Below are 17,276 nucleotides of genomic sequence, written 5' to 3' on the forward strand. Positions count from 1 at the left end.
TAAAAACACACCACCTGTTTATTATTCTTTGATAGCTGGTTCCCATGCCATGCAAAGCCCTTGTTTGTTTGAAACCATGGTTTAATTGTGAAAGTGCCCCCCTGTGGCTTTTAACGGGGCATAAAACCCCCAGTATGGCTTTTCATGGGATATGAACCTGGAGCATGGTTTGTTAAACCAACCATAAATGGTAAGCCACAAACCTTGACATGTCATAGTGAAGGTGTGCGGGAGACATGTTCATGATTAAGCCATAGTTTAAAATAAATGTGACATCTTGAGTAGGGCTATTATTTCTCTCCAATTGTTTTTTAAAGGGATGGTGGTAAATAGATTATCCGGACGGCAAGGCTTGACAAGAAGTATAGTGATTTTCTATTCTCTTCTGCTGGCTTCAGTGTAGCATTTGAGTTTGCCAGTTGGCTTGTATTGCATGTCATCTGAGATTAGAGAGAGACCAGGAAATTATCTGCAGAGTGATAGGATATCCTGTTCTTCCTGCCTTGTGACTATTACCATAAAGAACTGGTGCAGACATCACGATAAGCCATGGTTATCATGGTGGGAAGTGGCTACATTGAACCCCAGTTGTTTGCATTCCCCGTGCTCCTCTCTCCAGCGGCCTCAGGGAAAAGACAGGAAGCATTTTTCTTCAGCTTTTGATTAGCGTCACAGCCAAGCAGTAGTTAATCTTAACAATGGTTTGTTTAAAACGAGTCTGTTTTCAAATCCGTGGTTTGAAATTGACTTGATGTTCCAAACAAAGCATAGTTAAGATTAACCACGCATTTGTTGGGTTAGCTGACATGACAGGTTGTAGCTAATAATAATAAAAACCCTAACCCTAACTCCTTACATTATGTGGGGAGAATACATGAGCTCAAGGCTCTCTGTGGCTCGTTCACATAGTGATAAACCATGGCTTATTTTGTTGTCCTAATTGCCTCATTATTTCAAAACTTCAAAAACGGGCAAAGAAATGATGCAATTTTCTTCCTCTTTGAAAAGAACTATATGAAAAGAACTCCTAATACCTTACTTGGGGAGTGCATGGGGTGTTAGGAGAAGGGTGGCATCTCTGGTGGGAGACAGATTGTGTTCCTTCTGAGGTAGTTTGTCCACCTTTGGTGCCCACCTTGCATTCAGCTTTCACCTGTGGCTCCTAGAAACTGTCAGCATGTGAAAGCAGCCACACCCCAGGACCAGTTTTGACTGGCCAGCCCAACCAGCTGAGGGTAGTTGTTGAGTGCCAATCCCTCAGTGAATAAGGGCTTCCCTTGCATTCGAAGATAGGCTCTGATGGATTGAATGGACGAGACCAATTGAGTCCAACAGTCAAGAAGGTGGTTTCTGCACGTGCTCTAGAGGGAAGTGAGGGGCAGATGAGACTCATCAGCCTGGGAAGATATTTCATCTAGAAGGAAAACTCTGGTCCAAGCCTCCACTGCCTTGTGAGGTATCTTCATGAGAAGAAAAGGCTGAGGAGTAAACCCCACACGAAACTGGAGTAGAGTGCCTAAGTCGGTTGGATGGGGTATGGACATCTCCTTTCAGCAACTCCTGCAGCCAAGCTGGTGCCAAACGTATTGCTCTGTGAGGCTGAGGGCACCCCAGGACCTCTGTACACACTGCCCAGTCTTCCGCACCGAGCAGGTCACTTCAGTGCTGCTAATGCAACAGTTTGACATTAGTATTATTAAGGTTTATATACCACCCTTCATCAAGGGACACGTGTGGCGCTGTGGGTTAAACCACAGAGCCTAGGACTTGCTGATCAGAAGGTCGGCAGTTCGAATCTCTGTGACGGGGTGAGCTCCCGTTGCTCAATCCCTGCTCCTGCCAACCTAGCAGTTTGAAAGCACGTCAAAGTGCAAGTAGATAAATAGGTACCACTCTGGTGGGAAGGTAAACAACGTTTCCGTGCACTGCTCTGGTTTGCCAGAAGCGGCTTAGTCATGCTGGCCACATGACCCGGAAGCTGTACGCCGGCTCCCTCGGCCAATAAAGCGAGATGAACGCCTCAACCCCAGAGTCGGCCACGACTGGACCTAATGGTCAGGGGTCCCTTTACCTTTTACCACCCTTCATCAAAAGATCTCAGGGCAGTTTACATGATAAATTACCAGGTAAAACCCAAGTAAATAGTTAGAAGAAAAACAACAAAGCAATAACCCCTCCCTTCCCTTCATCCCTGGAGGATCACTCCATTGTCTCTCAAGACAGACAGGTGCCAACAACCTTACTTAGGGAAAAGAAATGATGATACATGGCTGTTGATTTACAATTTGTTAACTTTCCTTTCATTTTAATGTTTGCAGTAAATACTCGAAGGTGGCTTTCATTAAAAAAATTAAAAATCATGTTCTTGTTACCATAATGCTGATGATTTTGGGAGTCAACAATGTATCACGTTAGACTGTAGAATTATCTAAGTTATTTGAGATGTAAATTTGTTCACTTTCTGAATACTATTAGCATTATGCGACTTTTTTTTTTTTTAACTTCTAGGGTAAGGAGGTTGGGAAGGGCACTTACTCAGACTTCCTGAGATCTGGAATAGATTTTGCTTCCTTTTTGAAAAAACCTGAAGACGATGACCAGCTACCAGTTCCAGGAACTCCTGGCCACCGGTTATCCAGGATCCGAACCTTTTCCCAGTCTTCTATGTGCTCAATGGAATCTTCAGTACAGTCACAGAAAGATGGATCCGCAGAACCTCCCTCTGTGAGTACATGAGATATACGAAACACCTGGTTTTCTTAAGTAGTTATATATATTAAAAAAGATATCCCATTGTGCTGGGGATGGAAGAGTTACATTTTCAGTTTCTCATTTTCCCAGGCTAATGTCCTCTGTGTCTCCCCCGAGAGGTTTGGAGGGTGGCAACATGAGAACATGCCTTTTCTGTGTTGGTTCCTCCTCTGTGGAATGCTCTCACCCCCCCCCCCATTTTTGCAAGCATTTTTGGGTCGAAGAACAGCATCACGTTTCAGTTCGCATATTGGTTTGGGAAACGCAAGTTAATTTTGCCTTGAAATGTAAACCTAACTAACTTCCTGTATCATGCGAGCTGTGAAACCAGCCAAGATGCCACAGTTAAATGTTGGTTCCCATTACATGCAGCTGAAAAACATGAATACAGTCATACCTCATGTTACGTCTGCTTCATGTTACGTTCTTTCAAGTTACGTCCCACGGCAACCCGGAAGTACTGGAAAGGGTTACTTCCGGGTTTCGCTGCTCGCGCATGCCCAGAAGCGCAAAATTACGTCACGCGCCTGCGCAGAAGTGGCGAATTGCAACCCGTACATGCAGAGATGTGCCGCTGCGGGTTGCACTCTTTTTATGTTGCGAACGGGTCTCCAAAACGGATCCCGCAACCAGAGGTACCACTGTAATGACTTCTAAACATTCTAGGGAATGAAGCCGTGGCTTGAAGGTCCATTATCAACTCTTTCTTGTTTGAAAACCATTAATTCTAGTTTCTGATTGGGAAGCTGTGGCTGACTGTGGGTTCCTGGCTTGTTTACTTGCTCACATTAAATCAGGACTGAGATGACGGAATGCTTGTGCATAGAGTATTTCATTTGTGTGAATGTGGTCAGTGTGTGTCATGCTGTGGATTGTGAATGCCATGGAGTTTTGCATATTTCAGATCAAAATCTTCAATGCAAAATCTGTAATAGCTGCCCTGGACTCCTCTGGGAGGAAGACCAGGACAAAAATTTAATAAACAAGTGAAAGGAACATGAAGCAGAACATTTTCATGGCTGCTGTAATGCATGTTCCTCTTATACAGTCCTTCTTGTTATTGAGCTGTTCTCATGGAAGTGTATATTTTATAGTTAATATACAGATGTGTTAAATGGTTAAAAGGATTAATCAACTTTTTTTCCCAATCTCTTGACAAACACAATACAGTGGTACTTGGTTTACGAACTTAATCCGTTCCGTAAGTCCGTTCTTAAACCAAAGCGTTCTTAAACCAAGGCGTGCTTTCCCATAGCAGCGGGGGACTCAATTTACAAATGGAACACACTGAACAGGAAGCGGAACATGTTTTGCTTCCAAGGCAAAGTTCACAAACCAAAACACCTACTTCCGGGTTTGCAGCCTTCTTAATCCAAGTTGTTCATAAACTAAGCTGTTCTTAAACCAAGATACCACTGTGTTGCCATGTCAGAACCTGGTTTTCTAAATTTACCTGGATACTTTGTGCCTCACTTACTTGAGAGAAGTGGTCTAATTTTTTATTTCCGATTTTAATCAGAAATAAGATTTTAAGTATTCAACCCTGGCAATCAATGGGGTGACCCATGTTGTAGCCAGATCGCCCTCACATCCAATATTCAGTTTTACTGCACAATATCATAGCTGTTAGGAATTTAATGACTTTTGCCTCTTTGTTGTTGTTATTTTAGATTACATCCTTGCTCTTATGCCCAGTTCTTTAACAAATGCAGTTGTAGCTCTGGCATTTTCTTAGGCTTCTCTTGGAATAGCCATTATAACAATATTTTCTTATGCATTCTCTGCCCTGCAGATGAAACCTGTTCTAACCGCCTTGCCAGAGGAAAGCCGTTCAGAAGGGAAAATCGGCTTTAGCGTTTATAAGAAGTATTTTGCTGCTGGGACAAATTATTTTGTAATTTTTATTCTTTTGCTCCTCAACATTTTGGCACAGGTACAGTATTTGGCATCAGTGGAAGCATTATGGATGATGTGCGCTTAAAGCATTTCGGCATATGTGACTTCCTACTGTGTGTGAAAAATATTTATATTGTTGGCAAGAAATAGCCGAACTCTTTTCAAACATATCAGAGGGTTTCCCCTTTGAATTAAATGGGATTGCAAACCAGCTAGAGGCCTGTTTAGTTCCATTAACTTCAATGGATTTAATTCAACAAAAGTTTATAGACTTATTCACTTGCACCTTGTCAGAGGCAATTCATTCAGTAGTAGCGCTCTGACTCACCCCACCTCAGATTTGTGTGTGTGTGTGTATCCTACACAATACCACCAGTCTGTATTGAGCAGGGTTACACCATACTGACTTCCTTACATCCTATTGCAAGCAACATGTTTGACTTCCAAATAGTTTTTGCCCGTGGCGGCAAGAAACCAATCGCCATCCTTTTCCTTCTTAGAGTGCACATTGCTAAGCATAGGTGCCATCTGGTAGCTCCAAGGGCCCCCCGAATTTTCAAGAAGGGGGCTGCCCCCCAACCCGCAGCAGCCGTGAACACACATCATGCAACATGCTCACCCTAAGCGCACAGCCCACATGGCATGCATGCATCACAAGCACATGCCTCGTGGCACGTGCGTGATGGGTCAGCACATTGCTTGACATGCACACATGACGTTCGCGCATCAAGCAGTGTGCTGATGTCACCCGTGCCTGTTGCGTGGTGCCGGCCCCCTCAATCGCAAGGGCAAGGTGGTGCACTTGTTGCTAACTCAGGTTTGTGCAGCAAGATCAAGTAACAATCTACGGGCCATTTTAGGCAAAGCTCTAAGATTTAGCTTCTATATATACTGGTAGAGAGGAATTGTGCTCATTCACCACACTGTGGGTTATGAGTCTGGTTTGGAGTGTGATATACTTGCATCCATTGAAAATAGAACAATACATTTTTTAGCTTATTGAATTTTCAGAATCTGCTGTACAATTTGTACCTACCTGCACAAGCACCCACACCCACATTATGGCCAACGTACAAATGTCTGGTGGTCCAGGAATGAGACAGTCATCCTTGATACAGTGGTGCCCCGCAAGACGAATGCCTCGCAAGACGGAAAACCCGCTAGACGAAAGGGTTTTCCGTTTTGGAGCTGCTTCGCAAAATGAATTTCCTATGGGCTTGCTTCGCAAGACGAAAATGTCTTGTGAGTTCCTGCGGGTTTTTCCCCCTCCCCCCCTTTTCCCAAGCCGCTAAGCCACTTATCAGCTGATCCGCTAAGCCGCTTAACAGCTGATCCGCTAAGCCGCTTAACAGTTGATCCGCTAAGTCGCTTAACAGCTGATCCGCTAAGCCACTTAACAGCTGATCCGCTAAGCCGCTTATCAGCTGATCCACTAAGCCACTTAACAGCTGATCTGCTAAGCCGCTTATCAGCTGATCCGCTAAGCCGCTAATAGCGCTAATCCGCTAAGCTGCTAATGGGCTTGCTTCGCAAGACGAAAAAACCGCAAGACGAAGAGACTCGCGGAATGGATTCTTTTCGTCTTGCGAGGCACCACTGTAAGTGGGTGTGATTCAGGTGTCCAGCTGTACAATTACAGTCTCTCTGAGAAGCTCTCTTGCAGCCAGGCCACTAATAGAACTCTGTTCTACAATTACCCAATTCCCTGAACAATACTTGAGGAGATCTAGTTTTCTTGTACTTTGGGGGGCACATTTTCTAGGATAATAACGTGCTTGGTACTAAAACTATACCAATCGGTTTTCCATTCTTATATCCATCAAAAATGATTTCCACTGTTGAATTTACCTCAATGCTGCCAGCATTTTCAGCTGTACACAGTTATTTTCCATATATTCAATAAAAGTTTTCCAATCTTCTTTAAACGTGTGTTCTTCTGGTTCCCTGATTCTATACGTTAAGTCTGCAAGTTGTGCAAATTCTATCAGATTAAGTTGCCAATCTTCTTTAGTTGGGACCCCGCTCATTTTCCATTTGGGGGCTAATTCTGTTTCATTCTGTTTGTTCAAGGTTGCCTATGTGCTGCAGGACTGGTGGCTTTCTTATTGGTGAGTTGTTATTTCTTCTAAAATCTTTTAGAGCTCAATCCTAAGTAGGGAAGGTTGGAGAGTCGCTCCATTCCCGTGGTTGCACTGGCCAGGGTGGGAGTTTGGGGCGCACACCTGCCTCCCCCCCCTGCAGTTATCTCCCCCCTTCAATTCTCTCCCACTCCCCACTCCAGTGTGGGGGGCAGGAAATTGTCCCACCAGTTTCAGACTTGAGTGGGTAGGGGGCTGACCCTGGTGGCTTTCCATCAAAATGAAGGAGCGTTGGATTCCCTAGAATGCCATGTTTCAGAGACTACCACCAGCTATGCTGGTGGGAATACATCAATCTGTAGATCTATCTGATTTTCTGGATCGATTTCAATTGGCGTTTAGGCCTGGTTTAGGCACAAAAACTGCTTTGGCCGCCCTGTATGATGACTGGTCCTGGTCCAACTGCACTGGCTGCAAATTGGTTTCTGGGCCCAATTCAAGGTGCTGGTTTTGACCTATGAAGCCTTAAACGGCTCAGGACCGCAAAACCTCAAGGACCCTCTCTTTCCATATGAACCTACCCAGACCCAGAGGGGAAATGGCTTTTTTGGGGGGGGAGCTATTGGGTTGTTTTTATTATGTATTTTGTGGTTTTATGTCTTGATTTTATTCTGTGAACCGCCCTGAGACCCCCGGGTGTAGGGCGGTATATAAATTCAAATACTGTATTTTTCCGTGTCTAAGACACTCTCATGTATAAGACGCCCCCTATTTTTGAGGACTCCAAATTAAGAAAACACCCCTCAGCACTACCTGTGTATAAGACGAGTCCCGATTTTAAACCTAATTTTTTGGTTAAAAAAACCCTAGTTTTATACACAGAAAAATACGGGAATAATAATAATAATAATAATAATAATAATAATAATAATAATAATAATAAAAAAAAAATAAAAAATATCATCATCAATATCCATGTGGGCCTTTCCAAGTGCTTAGTGGGGTTCTATGGTGACACTCTGTTGGGGCAGAGTACCTATTCAACACACCTGCGGAATGTGCCAATGGAACACAAAAACACCAGACAGTTCCAGGTAGGGTCAGTCCCTTGACTGACAGCATAATGTAGTCCCACAGTTTAAATGTTACCTGCAGTTGTAACATACTGTGGGTTCTGCTCAGTCTCGCTTTGCCAGAACCTGGCATTTTGCTCAAATCCTCCCCAAGTACAAGGACAGACAGATATTTCCAAGTTTCACCTAGATGCACCAGACTCCAGCGTATGTCTTCTTCTCCCGGCAACCCACAAAGTTCATTAGATGCTGTGTGTTTTGCTTTCTGCTGCTCTGGAGTGCAAGAGCCGGGGGTCTGTGGCTCAGTGCTACAGATTGCGCCTGCTTTGAGACCAGAGTCCTTGGTTCATTTTTGCATTGATAAGGATCCTGGGTAAAAGACCTCTGCTTGAGACCTTGGAGAAGCACTGAAAGTAGGAGCACCTGTCATGGGGTTTGGTGAATGAATGGCTTGATGGAGAAAAGTGGTTTTATGCCCTTGTATGCCTCTTCCCTTCCCATCCTTGACTGCACGTACTGTTGCATGGGAACAAGATATTGCCCTGCTGGCAAAGATCCTTGTTAGACATGCTTAACAAATTCACCGTATTTATTTATAAATTAGCATATACTACAGTGGTGCCCCGCAAGACGAATGCCTCGCTAAACGAAAAACGCGCAAGACGAAAGGGTTTTTCGGTTTTTGCGTCGCTTCACTAGATGAATTTCCCTATGGGCTTGCTTCGCAAGACGAAATGTCTTGCGAGTTATTGCGAGTTTTTTCCCCCTTTTTCTTAAAGCCACTAAGCCGCTAATAGCCGTGCTTCGCAAGACGAAAAAACCGCAAGACGAAGAGACTCGCGGAACGGATTAATTTTGTCTTGCGAGGCACCACTGTACTGCACAATTCTGCAGATCTTAATGTTTTACTTACGTATGAAAAGAGAAGCTTTGGAAAACTTCATTTAAAACAACCTGAAGATGTGTGGATTTAGTGTGTTTCTGAATACCTGATGCTAGGGATTAAGGTTTAAGTGAGTGGGTAGGAAGTCCTGTTGCCTTCAGGTCTTCAGTAGGCTTTCCAGAAGCTAGTTAGAGCCACAATTCAATCCTTCTGTTATGTACTTAAACACATTTAAATTATTTTCTTTCCACTCCTTTTGATGATTATACAGGGCTAATGAACAAGTAAAGCTGAATGTTACCATGGAGAGGAGCACTGAAAACAATGTGACAAAAACGCTTGACCTTGGCTGGTATTTAGGAATGTATGGAGGTAAAAATCCTTTAAAAACCATTATTGTTATGTTTTGCAACATGGTGTCTTAAGTAGCAGCAGGCCCCAAACATCCCATCTCCACCAGTGATTTAGTTTTGTCATTACAGATTAGCAAGATGGTACCTTGTTTTCTGATTAAAATAATTGACTCTTTAAAAAAAGCTTTTAAAAAAAACACAACATTCGTAGAAAGGAGAGGTTTAATTTGTTTTCTGGATTTTGGAAGGCAAATCAGAAATTGAGTATTCAAAAAGTCATTCACTGTAAACAGGTGGCTTTTGTCTCCCCAAATGGATTGTCCTAGCTAAATCTTCAGCGCTAATAAGGACGGGCAGAAGGATTAGAGATTGATCCTCATTTTACTGCGCTCGGTTTCAATTTTGTTTTTTATTATTAAAAGATCAGCCTATAAAAACAACAACAGCAGCAACATGGATATATTTTGATCTCAAGTGCTATAGCAAATTAACAAACTGCGAGGCGAAAAGCAGAAAGTGGCCTGCACAGAATATCAAGTGTTAGCATGCAGCTCAAAAGCTGGTGCAATGGATTAGGAGAGCAAACGTGGAAAAACAGGTTGTGCTCAAAACCGGCTGAAGCAGACAGGAGGTATCCGAGCTCTGAAACCATGGTTAAGAGATGAGGAGTGGACCGCAGGACCTTGCATTTCCCTGCCCCGGCCTCCCTTCCTAGGTTCAAATTCTCCCTTTCTTCTGCCAGCCTTATCTGTGATAATCAGGACGAATTTTAAAGCAAATCACAGTACAGCCGTACCTTGGAAGTCGAACGGAATCTGTTCCGGTAGTGTGTTCGACTTCCAAAATGTTCGGAAACCAAAGCGCAGCTTCTGATTGGCTGCAGGAAGCTCCTGCAGCCAATCAGAAGCCCCGGAAGCCCTGTCGGACGTTCAAATTTCAAAGAATATTCACACACCGGAACACTCACTTCTGGTTTTGTGGCATTTGGGATTCAAATCATCTGAGCTCGGGATCCAAGGTACGACGCTAGTAAAATCCTCCTATTTAGTATTCACGTGGGTTTTCCCCCTGTAAGTTACAAATTAAATAATCTGCATCTGTGGTTTTCAAACTTTCATGCTTCTGGGCACCTGTTCCACTTGTCTGCCAAGGAACCCCTGTACATTGTAGAAAATGTGAGGACCTATTCTTCTCTAGGGTAAACCATCACATGGAGTGCTGGACTAGCTTTTGGGACCACATTGTTGGGGGGTCATATCAGTATCCCATGCGAATTGAAGGCCAAGTCAAATGTGATGGAGGTGCACGTATACACCTCTCTTTTTATTACATTTTTGGCAAGGGGGAATGACTCACCTCCTCTGGGATCCTGAGTAGACTACAATTCATGATGCTTCATTCATTTACAGGTTTAACCGTGGCTGCAATAGTCTTCACCATATTGAGGAGTCTCCTAATGTTCCAAGTTTTGGTTAATGCTGCTCAGACCTTGCACAACAAAATGTTTCAGTCCATTTTGAGAGCTCCAGTGCTATTTTTTGATGTGAATCCTATTGGTAAGTTGCAATCTATCATTAAATGATTAAAAAAAACCATAGCCTTCTATTCGTATGGCTTTTTAGTTGTTAATAAGTGTTCAGGCAGAATATTTTGGTGCCTGTTCAACGGGGCTAGTCTGTGATTCCTGAAAAATTGTGCACTGTTAATTCACTGGTGGTATTGATCTTGCACATCTAGACAAAACCTGGTAAGTTTCTGTTGCACCTGTTGTGCTAATGATTTTCTAGTTGCTTTTACAGGAATCTGAATATTTGTAGACATGACTAGCATGCTAGTTCTCGTCACGATTTGAGGAAAGATAGCACTTGGTTCAACCTAACTTGAAAAACAATATTCTGAGTATATTGTTACCTGAACATTATATTTCTTTGCAGAGCACTGAAATTGTTTTTCTGAAGGACCTGTAATAATTTAATAAATAAAATAAGTATTTTGTGTATCTTTACAGTTTGCTTTGAGAAACTGAGGGTGAATCTTATGCAGGAGTGGCTTGGGGGCGGCAGCTGAGGGCTGTGTTGCCAGCAGAGGTCAAGACAAAAGCCATACATGACATTCACGTAGCCCCAACTTGCCTTACTTCACTATGTTTGTTGGCCGTGGTGGCTTGTCCTCAACATACATACATATGTGTGTGTGCATGTATGTGTATATACAGTGGTACCTCGAGGTACAAACGCCTCAAGTTACAAACTCCGCTAACCTGGAAGAGTTACCTTGAGTTGAGAACTTTGCCCCAGGATGAGAACGGAAATCGTGTGCCAGCAGCGCAGCAGCAGCAAGAGGCCCCATTAGCGAAAGCACGCCTCTAGTTAAGAACAGTTTCATGTTAAGAATGGATCTCCAGAACAAATTAAGTTCATAAGTAGAGGTACCAGTGTGTCTGTCTGTGTGTGTGTGTGTGTGTGTGTGTGTGTGTGTGTGTTGTGTGTGTGTGTGTATCTTTAGAACAACATCCTGTCTCCAACCTCATTTGTTTGTGGTGAATTGTAGAGGCTCCTCCTTCTTTGGGTTTGGCTTTTGTCCGTTTCCACTACGGAACGGTAAATTCTGTAGTGTTCAGTAGCAAGTGCCAGTGAATGGGCATTATCAGAAGGGGCGCTCTGGTTGCAATAAATGCCTGAATGCCAGCAAAGTTTGCCAAATGCTCTAGGAACTGGCAAGGGAAACCGAACAAGGAGCCCCCCAAATAGTAAGAGCTCATGAAGGTGGAAGTAGCAAGGGCCACACTAACCACTTCTGACAAGGGTAGCTCTAACAGAACAACTGTTATTTGCCACCATATATTATTTATTGGGGTGTGGTCTTGGGGTTCACTACCCATGCACTATAGGTAAAGGTAAAGGACTCCTGGATGGTTAAGTCCAGTCAAAGGCGATTATGGGGTTGCGGTGCTCACCTCACTTTCAGGCCAAGGGAGCCGGCATTTGTCCGCAGGCAGCTTTCCGGATCATGTGGCCAACAAGAGTAAACCGCTTCTGGCACAGTGAGACACCGTGACTGAAACCAGAGCGCACGGAAACGGCATTTACCTTCCTGCCGCAGCTGTACCTATTTATGTACTTGCACTGACATGCTTTCGAACTGCTAGGTTGACATAAGCTGGGACAGAGCAACGGGAGCTCACCCTGTCGCGGGGATTCAAACCGCCTACCTGATCAGCAATCCCAAGAGGCTCAGTGGTTTAGACCACAGCGCCACCCGCATCCCTTCCATACACTATAGGGTAGCAAACCATGGTTACATTTCAAACTATCAGTGCATGTTATTGACACCTCTGCAAATCATTGGTAACATGCCCATGCTGTTGCTGGTTGGTCCCGTTCAGGAATTTGCCACGTTGGTGCAGGTATGGTCATTGGGACAGATGTTTTGTGTGACCTTCCTGTCATCTGCACAGTTGAGTAAATAATGTCTCTGATTTCTTTAGCTTTCTGTTTGTCTAGCACAAGAGGGCAGCATGGTCTATTTTATCCTGCTCTAGCTTAGCAATTAATTCCTTGGGGAGAAAAAGGCAAAGGTTTCTCTTGACTATTTACGGCGACGGGAAGTAGTAATTCTTCAGGTTATATGTTGAGCTGCTGAGAAAATAATAATAATAATAATAATAATAATAATAATAATAATAATAATAATAATTTTATTTATATCCCGCCCTCCCCAGCCGAAGCTGGGCTCAGGGCGGCTAACAACAATCAAAATAATCCAACATTCTAAAAACATTCATTATAAAATCAAATTAAAATCAAATTGATGGCAACCAATTAAGCAAAATTCTGTGCAGATTGCCAGAGGAGGGGGTCAGGCTGCGCCCTGACCAAAGACCTGGTGGAACAGCTCTGTCTTGCAGGCCCTGCGGAAAGATGTCAGGTCCCGCATGGCCCTAGTCTCTTGAGACAGAGCGTTCCACCAGATTTTAGCCGCGGCCGAGAAAGCCCTGGCTCTAGTTGAGGCCAGCCTAACCTCTCTGTGGCCTGGGATCTTCAGGATGTTTTTGAATATGGTTTTGTGACATTTATCATGAGTGGGTAAAGTGTTATTTTGGCATATCCGTTGCCTGAGCTTCCTGCCCGCTTAGACGGTTGTGCTAGGCCACACTGTGTTTTCTGGTTATTACCCAGAGAAGTAGAAAAAAAAGGGGGGGATGACTCCTGAGTGCTTTGGGAGTAAATCCCATTGAACACGGTAGGACTTCTGGTTAAGAAAACATGTATAAAATCAGGCTGTTTAACACATTTGTATTTCTCTTTGGATTGGCTTGAGAATAGAAACTGTGGCTCTGGGGTTGTCCTGTCTACAGAGTCTGGATTTGTGCTATTTTTCCTAGCACAAAGGCTGTGGCTGGGACGGGACGATATGGGATCGGGGGGGCAACTCCCATCTCTTGCGGGGGTGCAATTAGTGCCAGCACCATCCGTTAAGAGTTTGGGTGTAATCTTCGACACCTCCCTTTCCATGGAGGCGCAGATTGCAGCTATAACAAAGGCGGCATTTTTTCATCTCCGCCAAGCTAAGCAGTTGGCTCCCTACCTCTCTCGCCCTGACCTAGCCACTGTGATCCATGCGACGGTCACCTCCAGACTGGATTATTGTAACTCGCTCTACGTGGGGCTGCCCTTGAGACTGACCCAGAAACTCCAGCGGGTGCAGAATGCTGCAGCGAGACTCCTTACGGGGTCTTCGCTGCGAGACCACATTCACCCGGTGCTATACCAGCTGCACTGGCTCCCAGTGGAGTACAGGATCAGGTTTAAGGTGCTGGTTCTAACCTTTAAAGCCCTATACGGCCTAGGACCCTCGTACCTACGGGACCGCCTCTCCTGGTATGCCCCACAGAGAAACTTACGGTCTTCAAATAAAAACATCTTGAAGGTCCCAGGCCACAGAGAAGTTAGGCTGGCCTCAACTAGAGCCAGGGCTTTTTCGGCTGTGGCTCCGATCTGGTGGAACGCTCTGTCATTAGAGACTAGGGCCCTGCGGGACTTGACATCTTTCTGCAGGGCCTGCAAGACAGAGCTCTTCCACCAGGCCTTTGGCCAGGGCACAGCCTGACTCCCTCCCAGGGCAATCTTCGTGGAGCTCTGGCACAATGGTTGCCAGTGGCTTGATTTGAATCAATTTTACAATGAATGATTTTAGAGTGTTGTATGTACTGTACTTTGTACTGTTTTATTTTTGTTAGCCGCTCTGAGCCCGGCTTTGGCTGGGGAGGGCGGGATATAAATAAAATTTATTATTATTATTATTATTATTATTATTATTATTATTATTATTATTATTATTATATATAGACCAAATGCTGGCCAGGGCATGGTTCCACTGGCATCTAATAGCCTACTTACCGTACTGTACATTGCTGTCTCTGAAGCCAGAAAAGAGAAGCACAGAAATCTCTATGCTGTTGTAGCTGTGAGTACAGAAATCTCTATGCTGTTGTAGCTGTGAGTGTGTTTGTGTGCATGCAGGAAAGCTGTATCTAGTTACCATCCTGGCTGTCAGAGGACTTGGGATAAGTAGTCAATAAACATGTAAGTGTGCATAGCTCAGGTAGGATGTCTGAGGTTTGACCTGCATGGCTTTGAACAGAACGTTCTCTGGTCATAGAACTGTTAGATAATTGGTCTAAGGTAGTGATGGGGAACCTGGGACCCTCCAAATGTTGGACTACAACTCCCATTGTTCCTGACCATTGGCCACGTGGCTGGGGCCGATGGGATATGGAGTCCAGCAACATGTTCCTGCCTCGGGGATAAGGCAACTTCATAGGTTTACCCGACACTCCCAGGGGAGAGAAGAGTACGCACTGAGCTTTGACATATTGAATTATTGCTGCTAAAATGGTGGTTGATCTAATTTGACAAAACGCTGTTGCTGGATGTATTTATTTGTCTAATCCGTCGGGGAATATTCCTGGCAAGCCTCAGTGCAGTGAATTCAGTGTCGGAGAACTTCCCCAACGAATAGTGCCAGCAATGTCTCAAAAGTGATGGTATGTAAAAAGAGGGAAAACCTCAGAGGGTGGTTCTCTCAGCGCCGCCGCCTATGCACTGAACGACTGCGGCATTTCAGCATGTTGAAAATTAGTACGGTGATAGTGGAGTTGTATTAAATTACAATTCTATCAGCTGAACGGCGAGGCTGCTTTTGGTAGCGTTCATAAATCTATGCTTGTTCACACAAGCGATTCTGCTCATCTTGTAGCGTGTTTAAACAAGAAATACCGGTCTGAAGGCTTTGATTTTTATAGCAGGCAGTATTTTTGACAGATCGTACAGGCCATTTACAAGGCAGAGCTTCATGTTAAAATATTTCATTGCTGTTGTCACTCGTCATCGGTATAAGTACTCAGGCACAATGCCAGAAGATCTCTGTGTTATGTCTGTTCAGGGTGGCTTATCAAGTTTGCTTTTTTATTGTTTTTAAAGGAAAAAACCTAGATGAATTTTAGTATCTTAAAACACACACATGTGCACATTTTCTCGTAAACGAGATGGCAGTAAAGAAGAATGAGTGAACTTGCATAAGAGCTCTCACTGTGCTCTTTTTCGATTAGTTTTAAGTACTCGCAGCTTGGATTTTGTTCGCCCGTGTTAACCTGTGTTGCTTACTTTTAGGAAGTGTATCTATTGCATATTTAATTTTCTTGCCCTAAAATAATAGAAACCTGATGCATTTTCTTCTCTGTGCATTTAAACAAAAAGGAACAGCCCAATAAAACAGCGATTGCTTGTGAAGATAGACAACACAATAGGGTTGCAGCAATCATAACGATCCTGAACAACCGTATAACACTCTAAATATTATTTTTGGATGTTTGCATGGAGCAGTTAGTAGGCTGAAATAAGAGGTGTGGTGATTAAACCTGTTTGGCTGCCACATGTTTAAAGGGAAAAGAACACCTTAATTTTTTTTTTCATACAACAATGGTTCTGTGTACTTTAAGCCTTATCAGGGTGTGATATTGAATGATTTTTATGGGAGTTGCTCTTTTATGGCTATTATTATCATAATAGCTTTTGTTACAAGTTTAAATAGCCTTACTTACACATGCACCTATTTGATTATAACTCTTGAGATTCTGTTAGCAACCTTTATAAAGCTGATTGCTATAGGAGTAGGCTCTGATCAGCAAATATTACCCGAAGGCTTTGTGTGCATTTACTATCTATTAGCATAGCCAAATTCATCTTTACTCCAAAGAGCCAAAAAAATACTGCTTATTGAGGGTGGAACTGCATGGTGTGTACAGCACAGGGTTGCCGCTGAGAATAGCAATCCCATGTCAGGTTAGGGCCTTAGCAGAGGGAGAAAAATTGACATGAGGTTGCTGGTCCTTTAGCATTAGCCCTGAGTTCTGTGTAATGTGTTGTTTTGCCCTGAAACTCCCCAGAAGAGGCAAGCATCAAATACCCTTGTTCTTCTGTTAAGCAAACAAGAAACCTTGTCAAACGTTCAGGAAGTAGGCTTAGCGTGCATTATTGCTTTTGCTACAGCGCACCAGCATTTCCACGCATGTTTAAAGCTATCGGAACAGGGAGAAGGCATGGGAATGCTATTCTGCGCACGCTTTGTTCCTCGCAGGGAGCTTTTGACAGAGGTGGGTGTGCTTAGATGCACAGTTCTCTGCACGCAGAGCCATGTGGCACATAGACTGCACCATGCGTCTTCCTCAGTTTGTGAACAGGCTAAATGTTAAAATAGATACGGTTTAAAGGGCTTTAGAAGACGCCTGTGCAATAGAAGTGACACATAAGCTAATTCTTCCATGTTCGAGGTGTAGCTGTTTCCTTGTGGTGTCATAAGAAAGCTGTCTTCTGTCATGCCAACACTGTCCATTCTAGCAGAGGAAAATTGCACGGTTGCCAACCAATGCACTTTAAAAATGTGTTGGGACAGGGGGTTATTGGGTTGTTTATGTTTTTTATTTTGATTATGCATTTTGTGGTTTTATATTGTGATTTTTATCCTGAGACCTGCCGCCCTATGACAAATTTAATAAATAATAATAATAATGTTGATGATGTGTATTGCTTTTGGCCATAATGCTCCCCTTTTCTAGATACTTCAGTAAGGTAAAGGTAAAGGACCCCTGGACGGTTAAGTCCAGTCAAAGGTGACTATGGGGTTGCAGCACTCATCTTGCTTCAGGCCGAAGGAGCCGGCATTTGTCCACAGACAGCTTTCG

At 43.7% G+C, this 17,276-nt stretch overlaps 1 protein-coding gene across 1 annotated transcript in view; it reads left to right on the top strand.

Moving 5' to 3' along the window:
- The window catches only part of ABCC4 (ATP binding cassette subfamily C member 4 (PEL blood group)), a 151,113-nt gene that overhangs the window by 46,195 nt on the left and 87,642 nt on the right, over positions 1–17,276 (top strand). The window contains exons 15-19 of the mRNA XM_081908133.1: positions 2,509–2,724; positions 4,544–4,684; positions 6,718–6,755; positions 8,953–9,053; positions 10,444–10,590. Coding sequence (XP_081764259.1) covers positions 2,509–2,724; positions 4,544–4,684; positions 6,718–6,755; positions 8,953–9,053; positions 10,444–10,590 — 643 coding nt within the window. The remainder of the gene's footprint in view (positions 1–2,508; positions 2,725–4,543; positions 4,685–6,717; positions 6,756–8,952; positions 9,054–10,443; positions 10,591–17,276) is intronic.

The sequence above is a fragment of the Podarcis melisellensis genome (assembly GCF_964234715.1).
Source record: "Podarcis melisellensis genome assembly, chromosome: 4".
Taxonomy (NCBI): Eukaryota; Metazoa; Chordata; class Lepidosauria; order Squamata; family Lacertidae; genus Podarcis; species Podarcis melisellensis.